The 15,141-nt window shown below is 35.8% G+C and overlaps 1 protein-coding gene and 1 long non-coding RNA gene across 5 annotated transcripts in view; both read left to right on the top strand.

Moving 5' to 3' along the window:
• The window catches only part of LOC123530074 (17-beta-hydroxysteroid dehydrogenase 14-like), a 28,715-nt gene that overhangs the window by 3,719 nt on the left and 9,855 nt on the right, over positions 1-15,141 (top strand). The window contains exons 7-10 of the mRNA XM_053524311.1: positions 514-618; positions 3,652-3,719; positions 4,203-4,305; positions 5,380-5,508. Of these exons, the coding sequence (XP_053380286.1) occupies positions 514-618; positions 3,652-3,719; positions 4,203-4,305; positions 5,380-5,508 (405 nt within the window). The remainder of the gene's footprint in view (positions 1-513; positions 619-3,651; positions 3,720-4,202; positions 4,306-5,379; positions 5,509-15,141) is intronic.
• On the top strand, positions 6,556-14,878 carry LOC128549159 (uncharacterized). Of its 4 annotated transcripts, none has more exons than XR_008367493.1 (5): positions 6,556-7,401; positions 8,127-10,384; positions 13,472-13,617; positions 14,398-14,436; positions 14,862-14,878. It is a non-coding gene; the product is annotated as an uncharacterized LOC128549159 (long non-coding RNA). The 4 variants fall into 4 exon arrangements; XR_008367494.1 differs by lacking the exon at positions 6,556-7,401 and having other exon boundaries at positions 7,566-9,859; positions 10,298-10,384; XR_008367491.1 differs by lacking the exon at positions 6,556-7,401 and having other exon boundaries at positions 7,566-10,384.

Raw genomic sequence — 15,141 nt, forward strand, 5'->3', positions numbered from 1 at the left:
TCAAACCATAGCCTTTTGTAGGTAGTCACTACTGTTAATGCTAAAATAAACGGCAAAACTAGAGGTGAGAACGAAAGCGATCTAAGTCCATACATATAAAAACATTTAGAGCAGTTATACTCTAATCCGTCTATATGTAGAAATCGGGAATAGAACAAATGTTAATATACTCGGGTTGCTTTTGTTCTTTAACAAAGACCTACTGTTGACTTGGAATCACTTGCGCCTCACCGAGGTGGGATCGAGCCTCACGAGGGGACTTGAATGCTTCTTGTGAGGAAGCCGTCCAGCTGGCTTGCAGAAGGTCGATGGTTCTACCCAGGTACCCGCCCTCTCCTGGGGTCTTCCTCCACCATCAAAGCTGGAAAGTCGCCATATGACCTATAATTGCATCTGTGCGACGTTAAACCCAACAAAAAGAACCAAGCTAAACAACGTGCGTATTCGATGCATTTGTATTGAAATTATCGAAATTAATGATTTACATTAAATGGTACATTATCACCTTTTCAGTATGCCCTTCCTTATCTGCGAAAGAGTAAGGGGAATATTGTAAATATCACGAGTATCAGTGCTCACTCTGGCACCGGTTTGGCATCGTCTTATTGCGCGACCAAAGTAAGCCTTACATTTATTGGATTCAAAACTTTTGTTAAAAGGTATAATTGTCCGTTGGCCAACAACATGTATACAATCCATCATGAGACGGTTCTGCTGCGACGGCAAATACCTTAAAGGCGTACGCTTGAATTCCCTGTATATGAGATGGGCGAAAATTTTCCCAATAACAGAATTTCTTTAAACTTTGGATATTGAAGGACAATCATCTAAGAAACAAAAATATGCAATAAAAATCAAAGGTCACCGGTATCGAAAAAGAGTTATCTGCCCCTGAAAACGTCATTTTTGGGGGAAATGCCGTTTTCAATGGCAGATAACTCTTTTTTGAAACAGGTGACCTATGATTTTTATTGCATTTTTTGTTTCTTAGATGATTGTCTTTCAATATCCAAAGTTTGAAGAATTTCTGTTATTGGGAAAATTTTCGCACCAAATTCTAGCATACGTCCTTAAGTACGATTTCAAGTTATAGCAATAATATATAAATGATGAAAATGATAAAAGTTCAGCATTTAATGTTTAAATATGACACATTTCAATTCTACGGAATCCTGTTGGGGCCTTTTATAATGTCGCCATCGCGTTTTCCAAACGACAATGTCGCGATATCCACTTTGAAATGTCGCCTTTCAAAAGCACGATATATCGCGATGTCACTTCGCGTTGTCGAGCGTCGTATCGCATTGTCGCTATGTCACTTCGTAATGTCGCGATGCCACTTCGCGTTGTCGTGTGTCGACCCTGCAAACGCGACAGCGACATTATCAAACGACATGCGATAATCACAAACGACGCTCGACAACGTGAAGCGACATTTTCCAAATGTCGTATCGTATGTCGCGTGTCGCGGGTTTGGGTGAGGGTCGACGCGCGACAATTCCAAACGATACACGACACGCGAAGTGACACTCGACAATATGAAGCGACATTTTCATAATGTCGTATCGCATGTCGCCCGTCTATCGGTGAAAGGGTAAGATAAAAAGCTGTATTTCCGTACTTTTCCGTACGTAAAATGTCCATGTTTTTCATTAACTTCAAATAATTGTAGAATGTTCCAAACACAAGATATTTTAATGAAATAACTTTTATAAATTAAATTCAAACATTGTCTAAACGGATATGTAACTTGTATCATTTTACCGTCGACGGTTTCGTCGGAGGACCGTCTCAAAATGTATCATTTTTCGTGAAAATATGCATACTTCTTCATATATAAATAGAGGGGTGGTCCTTGTCTGAGGAGCCATATCTTCATAATCTGATGTCCGATTTTAATAAATGATACCTTGTTGCAAAGGGCAAGCCAGTACCTAGAGAAAAGAGGCCACGTCAGGTTCGAACCCAGTCGGCTAGGGTTCAAGGTCAAATTCCTGTGATATTCTCAAAATATGAACTTGTCAGAGCAGTCAAGGCAGTCCTGAAAACCCAAACACTACCTTCACTGAGTCCAGTGACACCATTGCAGCAATTCTCACGGCTCCCCGGGAGGGACCTACTTAGTCTTGGCCAGCACCCTACCGCATATAACAAGTTAAACCATTTTCTGATACCTGTCCTGAGCTCTGATGGCATCATATGGACTTGTAAGTAGCTTAAATGTAAAGCCAAGTCATCTACGAACATATTCATACATATCTGGTATAGGTAGGTACCTGGGGTGTAGAGACTCGAACAAGGGTCAAAATCTAACATAGTGTTATTATCAACTGAAATTCAGTATAAATTACAATAATAATAATTAAAAAAAAATAGGACAGGTATCAGAAAATGATCAAACTTGTTACATGCGGTAGGGTGTTGGCCAAGACTAAGCTGACCCGACACGGGGAGCCATGAGAATTGCTCCAATGGTGTTATTGGACTCAGTGAAGGTAGTGCTTGGGTGTTCAGGACTGTCTTGACTGTTCTGACAAGTTCATATTTTGAGAATATTACCGGAATTTGACTTTGAACCCTAGCCGACTGGGTTCGAACCTGACGTGGCCTCTTTTCTCTAGGTACTGGCTTGCCCTTTGCAACAAGGTATCATTTATTAAAATCGGACATCAGATTATGAAGATATGGCTCCTCAGACAAGGACCACCCCTCTATTTAATATATGAAGAAGTATGCATATTTTCACGAAAAATGATACATTTGGAGACGGTCCTCCGACGAAACCGTCGGCGGTAAAATCATACAAGTTACATATCCGTTTAGACAATGTTTGAATTTAATTTATAAAAGTTATTTCATTAAAATATCTTGTGTTTGGAACATTCTACAATTATTGGAAGTTAATGAAAAACATGGACATTTTACGTACGGAAAAGTACGGAAATACAGCTTTTTATCTTACCCTTTCACCGGTAGACGGGCGACATGCGATACGACATTATGAAAATGTCGCTTCATATTGTCGAGTGTCACTTCGCGTGTCGTGTATCGTTTGGAATTGTCGCGCGTCGACCCTCACCCAAACCCGCGACACGCGACATTCGATACGACATTTGGAAAATGTCGCTTAGCGTTGTCGAGCGTCGTTTGTGATTATTGCATGTCGTTTGATAATGTCGCCGTCGCGTTTGCAAGGTCGACACACACACGACAACGAGAACTGACATCGCGACATTACGTAGTGACATAGCGACAATGCGATACGACGCTCGACAACGCGAAGTGACATCGCGATATATCGTGCTTTTGAAAGGCGACATTTCAAAGTGGATATCGCGACATTGTCGTTTGGGATTGACGCCGGCGTTTGTGATTGTCGGGTGTCACTTCGTAATGTCGCTATGTCACTTCGTGTTGTCGTGTGTCGATCCCACAAACGCCACGGCGACATTATAAATGGCCCCAACAGGATTCCGTACAATTCACATTGTCAATTAAGCTTTAAATTTAATGCTAAGAAAGCGAACCTATTTACAACAAAACTTTTGAACATTTTAGAGTTTTCTTGTTGCTTTGTAAGATAAAGTACGGTCATAACACGATTTCACACTTTACTAGCATTGGATACCATTACTAGCTTTTACTTTTCAGGGCGGGTGCTTGTCACTAACAAAAGCCCTTGCCATTGACGAAGCAAAAAACGGTGTCCGAGTAAATTCGTAAGTACACTTGCTTATAGAAATATTTATTTACTTTGATCAATAATTAGCAAATTGTTAATTTCATTGAAAATATGTACAATAAGAATACATTTCAGAACAACAAAAGACATGAGAACCACATCAGTATGATTTCGGATGATTTCAATCATTAACACCAAAGAATGGAACTGATTGGTCTACAAAACCTTCTTTATTATATTACATGCATGGTTTATTTATTAGATTTTCACACGGTTGTCTAGAAAGTCATTTTCAGAATTTCATCTAGTTGTACGCCGTTATCAGACATGCTGGTTTTTCACATTATGCGATTTGACGGTTTCATCTGTTTGCACAGATACACCATTACAACTGAGCACAAAACAGACATCATGGCTGATTCATTACACGCATTTTGCTTTCAATACTTCCCCTGATTATATAAATATACCATCATTTTATGACACAAAGCATCCCCGATTTACTATTCTTTATTTTCAGGGTATCTCCAGGTTGTATAGATACACCGTTATTTCGTAGCGTAGAAAAAGCAGGGGGAAGAGAAATTGATGAAGAAAGACTTAAATACATTGGCTCCTTACATGTAACTATGGTTTTAATTAACGAGAAATTATACATATGCACCTTTGTGTATGTGAGAGCCTTAAAAGTGGAGGTTATGAAAAGTTAGTGTAACAGTTACAGTCACTTATATAGTTCTACCTTACTTCAGCAATTTTCTCTATGACCGACCAAAGCAATCGGAATGAAATGCTTTGCCGCATTTGGATTGCTTAAGGTTGCAGTATGGGACCTTTAGCTCCATAGGAAAGCGTTTCAGCCACCCTGTCGACCAGTCAGTTTATGACATATGATTTGAGTGGAGTAAATCAGTGCCAACCATGACATTCTTAGCCTAAAAGAAACAGTATTGTGAATATAATGCCAGTCAAATGAATGTTATGGCGCTAAGGATCTCTGAAGAAATTATGGTTGACCCCATCCACATCAGCATTTAAAACTCTACTATGCTTGTTTCGTGCTATTTTCTTCATTTGTTTTCATTTCGCTATGAAGTTCAGAGAAGCTCTTTTTAATTTTCATCTTGGTTGGAATACTCTATAAGTAAGCAATGTGCTGTTTGCCATGCATTGGTATATACGTTGTATTTGAATATGGAGAAATTTGACGAATATAGTATAAGTCTATACAACTAGTAACATTATTATAATTAACAATACTTTGAATTTACAACTTAGAGCAAAATATGCAGCAGTTTTTCTAAAATGAAAGCTTTCTTGATATCCTTGTGAAGGAGTTTCTTTACGGAAGCGTTCTGGTTTCAAAATAATAATGGTTTCCAAATGTTTCAGACTCCCATTAAGGCTTAAAAACGCGCAGTTAGGATATATCAAGTCCTTATTAGGCTTTACAGACTCCTAATCAGGAGTTACTGTGTCCTACGATAAAGTTACTTAATACTTATTAGGTGTTCTCCTAATTAGGAGATACAAAGTCCAACTTGGGCTTTTCAGACTCCTTATTACGACACCCTTTCTCATAATTCGGAATAAATAACTTTTAATGAAGAGAAGATTGGGACTTGGCATCAGTACGCTTCCGCAGTTTTCTTTTATGTCGCAACATTGAAATATTCTTATATTATATGCCTTTGTAGACACTGAACAGAATTGGTCAGCCAAGAGAAATAGGCAAGGCGTGTTTGTTCCTGGCTGTAGATGCCACGTTTACTACTGGCGAGGAGCTGATGTGTACCGGAGGGTGTGAACTAGGATCCGGAGTTAAGCAATGATTTCCGTGCAAAATAGGACCTCTGATTTACGTTTTATTATCTGTGTTCATTACTGTGTGGGAGCAACTTTTGGGCATTTTCTGTCTTTGATAGTCATTATTAGACACATCCACGTGCAATGGAATATTGCTTTAAACCTCGGGAGGGATCTAGTCATTATCTATATTTTTGAATAACAATACATGTTTTCGTTCATACCCTGTTGTTGAATCTACATTTGATAAGATAAAAAATGTTTAATTTATATTTTACATTTTACTTCATAATATGTGGAGCGGATTTGAGTAAGAGGAGTAGTGTGGACAAAGTTGATAAATAAACGATATTTGTTTCAGTGTAACATTGATATTTTTGACCGGATAAAAGCCACACAGAATACCTTTATTAGTCCTCTACTGGTTGAAAACTGGTGGGACTAGTGGAATGCGCTTTTTTGTCCATCCGTCCGTCCGCAATTTCTTGTCCGGTCCATAACTCTGTCAATCATAAAGGGATTTTAATATTATTTGGCACAAATTTTCCCATGATGAGACAACATGTCATGCGCAAGACCCGGGCCCCTGGCTTAAAAGTCAAGGTCACAATTGGAGGTCAAATGTCAACACGTTTTTTTTCCTATCCAGTCCATATAACACTGTCATCCACGAATAGATTTTAATGTTACTTGGCACAAATGTACATCATAATGAATCAATGTGTCAGACCACCAGCTCAAAGATCATGGTCACACTTGGCAGTCAAATGTTAACATGGTATAATCAGGGCCTTTTTCGTGTCCTGTCCATAACTCTGTCATTCATCAAGGGATTTTAATATTACTTGGCACAAATGTTTTCCATGATGAGAAAACCATGCGCAAAACCCGGAACCCTAGCTCAAAATTCAAGGTCACGATTGGAGGTCAAATCTCAATATGTCCTTTTCTGTCTGGTCCATAGCTCTGCCATCCATGGTTAGCCAAAGGAAATAAGTAATGCTTGTTTGGTTCCGGGCTGTAATAAAGCTGGAGGGGATGTGGTGTATCGAAAGTCTGCAGTTACGTGTTACGTCCTTTTTGTAGCCTTCATTCTTACATAAGAACAGCTTTTTAACATTTACTTTTTATATAAAACTAATTCGTAAGAATGCATTCGCAATCAGGTGAACACTGTCACAGATTTTAATAACTTTTCCTTTTTTTATGTCAGTGTTAGACCTGAATAACTTTCACCGCATGAACAGATATTTTACATTCATTTAAATGACCACCTCCTACAGCCGCCACAAGGCACTTACGAAAAATTCTAAATAAAGTTTGTGAAAAGGTTATATTTTAAAGCATTAAACGCTTTTCAGCGTTTTTTGATGCAAGAAGGCCAAAGGTTACCCTATGAATATCATTTTTGGCACTTGTTTAGGATCAGTGACCTTCAAACTGAAAGAATTCCTGTCTATGAATAAGGTTTTGAATCTACAGCGGTTATGGGGCAAATGATTCGTAGTCTGCGACGTGAACCACTCGGTCACAGAGGGTCCCACAAATGAAACTTTAATTGTATTGTATCGATGTGTATAGGCAAAAATGTGTAGAGGTCATGGCAAATGAAATTATTAGGAAAAATGTTGATAGTTTAATTAAAAATGAAACAATTTATCTTTACACAGACTTTTAAAACCATCTTGTACAAACAACACATATGTATATGCTAGCATAATACCAATCGCAAATCATTGCTATTTCTCTCAGGACTAAATGATTTGAGTTTATATTCATGATTCAGTTTCTTCGTTATCCCTTATCATGATGGACACTATTGATTCTGCTTTTGTGACCAGTGTAGACCATGATAAGCTTGCACATCCATACAGTCTGATCATGACCTGCACTGTTCAGTCAGTATCTCTTTGGTAAGCACCCCTTTTAACACTTAATGGTACTGTCCAAATTGAAAGATGGATAAATTCATAATAGAAATTTAGCAGGGTAAGGTTTAACTAGCTAGGTTAAATGTATGAACAGTTGCATCTTTTTATAGGCGTAGGATGTGAAACAAGGCTTAAAAAAATAAAGACAAAATAAAATAAAAAATAAAGACAAAATAAGATTGTAGGTTGTTTTGTTTTTCTATATTCATTCATTCATTCTAACTCTGTATCATATCAGCCGATAATGTAAAAATTTCACTATTCTCCTTAATTCTTCATTAATTTTGTACCAGAATACATTGATTATCGTCACAATTCGATAGTCGGTGAATTGTAAGTGATAATGAACGGTTATAATACCTGATCCAGTATCCAGTTATGTCTTAAATAGTACTTGTACAGCTAATTTTCTAATACAAACTGTATTACATTTTACATCAGTCGGTTTTCTTATCATAATGTTCATTTCCTAAAGATATTTGTAAAATTTTCATATAGACCCCTAGGTCAGTATACAGTTTACTCATACTGAAATACGGTTATGGTACGGCAGGAAAGCTACACTCCGTGCCTTCCGGTGTACGTAGCAGACGATAGAAATGATCCAAGTTTATGTAAAGTATTATGAATTGAATGGTATTATTATAATTTCATTGCTATTTGCTCTAATTGTTATAGTCAAATTTTCTTTAGAAATGTCTATTTAGACTGTGAAATGTACATGATGCCCCTGTGAACACTGCGCCGTAGTGTAGTCATGTTCGGATATAATCCGCCAAGAAAGGATACATTATAGAAATGGACTGAATGTGATGATATAGATATTTAGAAGTAAAAATGTCTTTGGAAACTGTTCAGAGGTATGTGCCATTTCATTTTTTAACTATTTAATTAGGGCTGGGATGAAATATTTATGTAAATATTGTAAGATTCAAGAATACAACAGGCTACATGGGTTACATTCGTTTCTCGGACATGTGTTTTAGTACAGCAGACTGGTGTTTAAGTTTTCATAGTGTCTGTGCACATGGCTTAAATATTTTAAAAGATAGATGGACTATTATTTATGCATTGTGTTATACGTTACGGTTTAATCAACAACACTCCCCCCTGTCTTATTTTCTACAGAAACTAAAAAATATAGATATTAATTTCAACTGTTATTACCCATAAAACTGGTAACTAAAATTAAATAATATCATAGTCTGCACTAAGATAATCTAAATTTTATTAAACAACACTCCCCCTGTTTATTTTCATGAAAAACTAAATTTTATAGACCAATACTCCACCCTGTTTTATTTTCAAGAGAACTAAAAAACTAAGATAATAATTTCAACTTTATTGCACATACAACTGGGAACTAAATTTTAAAAACTGCACAGTCTGCACTTAAATGAAACTAAATTTTATAGACCAACACTCCCCCTGTCTTATTGTCAAGAGAAACTAAATAATATAGATGATAATTTCAACTTTTATTGCCCATACAACTGGGAATTTAAATTAAAGATGAGCACATTCTTCACTAAAAAACTAAACAATATAATTTCAACTTTTATTGCCCATACAACTGGGAATTTAAATTAAAGATGAGCACATTCTTCACTAAAAAACTAAACAATATAAATAGAATCTTTACCTTATTAAATATTCCATTATCCTTTGTTTGTGTCTTCTCCTTAGTCAGTAATGTCTGTTGTGCTGATTGCATTTTGAATGTGTGACATTAGAGTGCCGAGTGTTTCAGCTGAGTAAAACATGTTTAAGGCAGCACTACATTTTCACAAGGAATGTATAATGTCATATATTCTTGGGTCTTTTTTTCCAGCACAGGCTGAACCGAAAGATAGTGTCTGTAGTGCTGGCTAAGGATGCATGACACCTTATTTTGCTTTATTTTTGTTTCCTCTTCAATTAATACTTTAAAAATATATGAAACTCACTGCCTTAGGACTGCTACTTTAAATATTAATTTCAATACTTTAAATATATGCAGATCGCTGTTGGTAAACCCCCACCTTTATAATTTTATAAATTTTGAATATTATATTGAATACTGAATTGATAGAACTGTTAATTCTGAATTAATTACATATTGTAACATTATCGGATTGTGGTGGTATTTGATGCTTTAGAATGGTTGTGCTAAATTATTGTATTAAACTATTTCAGTATCTAGTCGGAATTAACCAAAATGTTCTTATACAGTTGGACACGGCTAGTTGTGTTTGCATTTTCATGTGGAATATTTGAATGGCACTTTTCTGCGTGCCAGTTCATTCATTTCATTATTACAACTTGATGTTGCACGACTCATAGGTACAGTGGTGAAGATTACATACTTTATGTGTCAAGCCGCCCTATACATAAACATGAAATGTGTAGGTTACGTTTAACTTCTGTACCGGTGCCGTTCCACATAGGACAGTCGGTCAATGTAAGTGACTACTTTTGAGGTCTGAAAACCACTTCTTTCACATTGTAGTATTTCTAAGAGATAATTTACTGTATATTACTACAGAAACAGCTACAGAAGGTCAGTGAGAACCACCTATAAAGACTCAGTGTCCTGTTTATTGTTTTATGTTCATTTTAATAAATTTTATATTCCTTTCGATCAAAGAAAGGATGGTGCTTACTAATAGTTTATACCGAGCCTAACTGGATGGTTATCATTTCTTAAATCAAGTGCGTGTTTTTAAGTTATTAGTTTCTTTAATGTTCATCAAAATGCTGTATTATATATGTTTGTAAAATTAATGATTCACCACACAATATGTTTCATTTTTACAAGGCATATGTATTTGTGTTTTACACACTTTATTATATGTACTATGTTTTACCAGGAAGGTCTAATACGTATCAGTTGTTCTAGTTGTTCCAGGTTTTACCCTGTATGTGTTGGTAATTGTGCCAAGATTGTGCCCACGCTTAGTTACCATGCCATATACAGATCAAAACGGTAACATTTTATATATATTTTAAACGCTTAATTAATATTCAATATTTAGGCTTTAAACCTTGTGCTGATATATTTCCAATATCCACTATCTATCTATTTTTGATACTGTCGCATCTCTTTTTCAAGTAATTATGAACAGGATACAAGTGAATACTAAAAGTTCCTAACAGATAATGATCGTGTGTCGATAAAAGCAGGTGTTAGATGGAGACGGATAATCCTTCTTCTATGTTTAAAGTATAACATAAAGTAGAAACGAGAGAAAGTTAAAAATGTGAGACATCCTTTGCTGACGTAATCATTTAATTATTCTGAGACAACTTCAATGACAGTCGAAGCTAGGCATGGCAGCAAAATTATCAGGCAGACAATTCCTGAGGAAATTGAATAAATCCGTGCCTGCATGAGCCGAGCGGAGACAATAACGGTGCTAATGGTTGTTGATCCTAACTTCGGCTTGGAGATGGGAGGTGGGGAAGTCATGTAGCGACTAAGTTTTTGTGAATCTTGTAAAAGATCAGAAGCCTGGCATCATTTAAGGACGATCATCTCCACCTTAGCCTGATCACATTTTGGAAACGCTGGAATAAACGCAGCAATGTAGTATTTATTTTTTGACATATCCATTTGCACGGTGCTGCGCTATCTCAATGTTCTTTATGTTCTTTTAACCCTTTCCCTGCTAAATTTCTATAATGAACTTGTCCATCTTTCAATTTGGACAGTATCATTAACTGTTAAAAGGGGTGCTTATTAAAAATATACTGACTGAATGGCGAACAGTGCAGACCATGATCAGACTGCACGGATGTTCAGGCTGATCATGAACTACACTGGTCGCAAAGGCAGAATCAATCGTATCCAGCATGATAAGGGTTAAGTTTGAGGAGACCAAGCTGTTAAATCACAGCTAATATCATGGTCCGAGATACCAAAAAAAGTTCCTGCATTGTTGACAAATGTAAGATAAGACGCCAGAAATTTGCTAAAGGCATTTCCGTAGCGCGTGTTCTCGCATGCCACTTGAGTAAGATTGTGGTCATTAAGAATATCAATGAGTGAGACAAATAACTTCCTAGTTTCATTGAAAGTACATTTCTGCAATCCCAGGAAAATTATCGAAAGTTAAAATCACCAAGGAGCCAATTCGTGCCTTACTGGGGACAGACTAGATTTAGAAGTTGTAAAGTTCATGAAAGCTGTCAAGGTCTGTGGTCGATTTGAGGATGCAACATACAGCAGCTAACTGTCTGCTAATTATATCTTGACCTGTAGTATTTCACAATTAGTAGTAAGTTGCTTCTGTTCAGATGTAAAACGTGTTTCTTTAACAACTACATTGTATATGTACAACTTTATATATATGTTTGTCATACAATACGTCATCGGCTAATGTTGTGATCCGACGTTAGATACAGTTTCTTGTGCTTTGTATCTAGCTGAAACTTAATTTTAAATATAAGCTAAGTCGGCAGTATTAAGTTTTGAGATAAAATGGGTTACGCCATTTTCCATTACTGCTCATCATAAGTGAACAGACTCAATCAAACCGAGTCTGCAATTTTCACTGTTTGCATTGTTTTCGGTGCTTCCGACGGATCTACTTTCCAGATTTTATTTGCTTCACAACATCGGGTGTTAAGTGCTTAGTGGCGGCCGTAAAAAGTCGCCCCGACTTCATCTCGGTGCTGTTATATTTTCTGGTCCTTCGGGATCATTGATTTCAACTCATTTAGATTTGAAGATTGAATACTGCTTAAGCCGGTGCCAGGGGACGTAGGCAGTGTTGCATTTTCCCCTACTGCTCATGAACAGACTCAATCAAATCGAGTCTGCAATTTCCACTGTTTGCCTTGTTCTCGGTGCTTCCGAGGGATCTACTTTTCAGATTTTATTTACAATGACCATGTAAAATAGAAAAAAAAAGTGGTAAGTCTTATATAACGTCAGATTCTACATGCAAGTGAAGTCCTGACAGTCATAGACCAATATTCTACAATTGTAAATTCGGCCAAAATAATTTTGGAATAATAACAAGTAGCTATAGGCAGCGTTTGTAAGGAAGTGAAAATAATTGACATTAACACAAAAGTACATGTACATAGACAAACTAAATCAGTTTAACGACAAGGACCAATCAAACAAATAAAGTATCACAGTGTGATTCCGGCCTGGAACGGTCACTGGCAAAAACACAACTGCAGAGTTTAATACGGTTAAGTGAACGCACCGAACCTCACCATTGTCCCCAACCATGTGAAAGAGTTACAGTGTAGTGTAAATAGAATTTTATTACCGCCAGGTGGATCCCTAAACTAGAGATATGAAATTTAAACCAAAAAACTGCTCTAGACAGTAAAATATCTAATAAGCAAACCTAAAGTGTACACATGTTTGTATACTTAAACATCTTAAAGACCCGACAAAACAGACCAGACGAGAAGTATCAAAACAGATCAGTCCCAATGAAGTTTAAATAAATCTTATACTTTTACCAAATACAATGTTGCAGCACCTTACGAGATTTTTCAGTAGCATTGTTAATTCCAATAAACTCTGTAAGTACCTTTTATATGTGGGCTGAACACAAAACATGCGGCATGTATTAAAATAGTCGATTCATGGCATTTTTACCATTATACCAACTGAAGATACAATTGGAAAATGGCATGACTCAGAATATAATGAAGTTTTTAAGTAACACGATATAATTTTTTTTAACAAGATTAAATACTATAAGGTACCTATTGTCGCTATGTGGTTAGTCACTGATAGACGAATCATTATCAAAGGGGTCTCACTGTGTTATCGTATAAACAAAACTTGTTACGACCTAAATTTACTTGAAGTGAAATATTGATGTTAAGCAAGGTCAACTACAGATAAAAGTTCACATATCGTGTCAAACCCTTAGCTTTAAAACGAAGTCATATAAAGTTAGTACAAGTTTGAATTTGGAGCACATTTTCGTTAAGGTAATGAAACTTTGATACATATGTATACACACATCCCAGGAAGTATGGTTATTAAAATCATTTGAATAAGTTCATAATAATGTCTCATTTGTAAATTCTTCTTTCTACGTAGAATCTACGTATTTTCAGAATTTGAGTGAATAAAATAGAAAAGAATGTCAGCCACCAGCGATTCACATGGACTACGTTTTAAGGACAAGGTTGCCATAGTAACTGGAGGATGTTGCGGGATCGGGCGTGGCTGCGTGGATGTGATGGGTATGCACATTCATGTATATTTAAAAAGAGTACAAGTTTCTGAATAAATTGTTTATTTCAAGCCTTGTACTTGCGAAAGACGTGCACATTATTAAATTTGTACATTTTTAAGACTCGTAGACATGAACATTTTATACAGTTTCAGTTTTAAAACATTTACATGTAAATAACTACTGCTTATAGTGTGCATATATTTTAAAAGACTAGTGGTCAAGTAATGACAATCGACATTTTCCGTTCGATTGGCTATTTTCGGAATCCTTCGGACATTTCTGTAAGGGCGAAGGAAAATGCATTCGAGAATACGGACATTTTCGATTGTCATGACGGGGTCCGCAACCGACATTTGGACAAAACAAAAGTAATACTGTATGCGTTGAAATTTGAAGGCATTTATGATACATTTTAGTTAAAATGCTCTGAAAAATTATGTAATCTATCTCAGCAATTACATCAAAGATTTTTATATGTATAAATCTCACTTAATCCGTCGCCATGTATAAATAGAGGACACCGACAAGGCAACGCCTAGATTTTGATAGCTGAGGACATGTTAGATAATTTTGCACTTTAATTCATTAGATGCTTTTAGAAAGATTGGTTTATTTCAATCATTTACCATTTAAACGTCGAAGATGAGTCAGATTCAATAGATGTTTTAAAAATATTTGCTTTTAAATCATAGCCGTTTGTTGAGTAAAGCAGGTTATGATATCGTTTACACATTATTTGAGCTTTAACCATATAGGTATTTTTTTAAATTAATGCTACTATTTTCAGCGGAACAGGGTGGAAAAATAGCTGTCCTAGACCTAAATGGTATGTTTCTACTTTCTCCTTAGATATTCTCAGCTTTTTTAATTGTCACCATAATACCACGATAAATATTCTAAACCTAGTCCAGCCAGCTATTTTAGCCTTTGAAAGCTTCATCGGAGGCAAACACTGTGCTGTACAATATACATGTAGAAGAAGAACGGGGCTACTACATGTCGATTCATGATAAAGAGATGTATTTTATTAAGGAACGTCGGGTACAATTTCATTTTGTTGAAGCATACATATTATAAAATTATGAAGAGTATTAGTCTGTATGAATGTACTGCATAAATAAGTGCAATAATACAAAAAATAGAATTTTTCAAATCCGATAGTTTTTTGAAAAATTGGATTTTAAATTATTTATTTGATAACTTCCTCAGATGTATGAAAGATAATATATCTCAAAATTCAATTTTTTTCAGATAAAGTTGGAAACACCCCCTTTCTCGTCAGCATCGGCGAAATTGTACGTACTTTGTGATATGACCAAGGAAAAGAAAAAAAGGTACTTTTTGAAAAAACTACCGTTGAGTAAGATTTTTAACGTTTAATTTCCATTTCCCTTCCCAAACCTATTTTAAAAATCATATTTCATTTTTTTCGAAAGCAAAAAATTTTGTCGATTTTAAAAATCTGCAAAAATTATTATTTTATTATTATTATTTTATTTTTAACTGTTTTATATTTTTCGTTTTTTAACGG

This window comes from Mercenaria mercenaria, chromosome 15 (genome assembly GCF_021730395.1).
Source record: "Mercenaria mercenaria strain notata chromosome 15, MADL_Memer_1, whole genome shotgun sequence".
Classification (NCBI taxonomy): domain Eukaryota; kingdom Metazoa; phylum Mollusca; class Bivalvia; order Venerida; family Veneridae; genus Mercenaria; species Mercenaria mercenaria.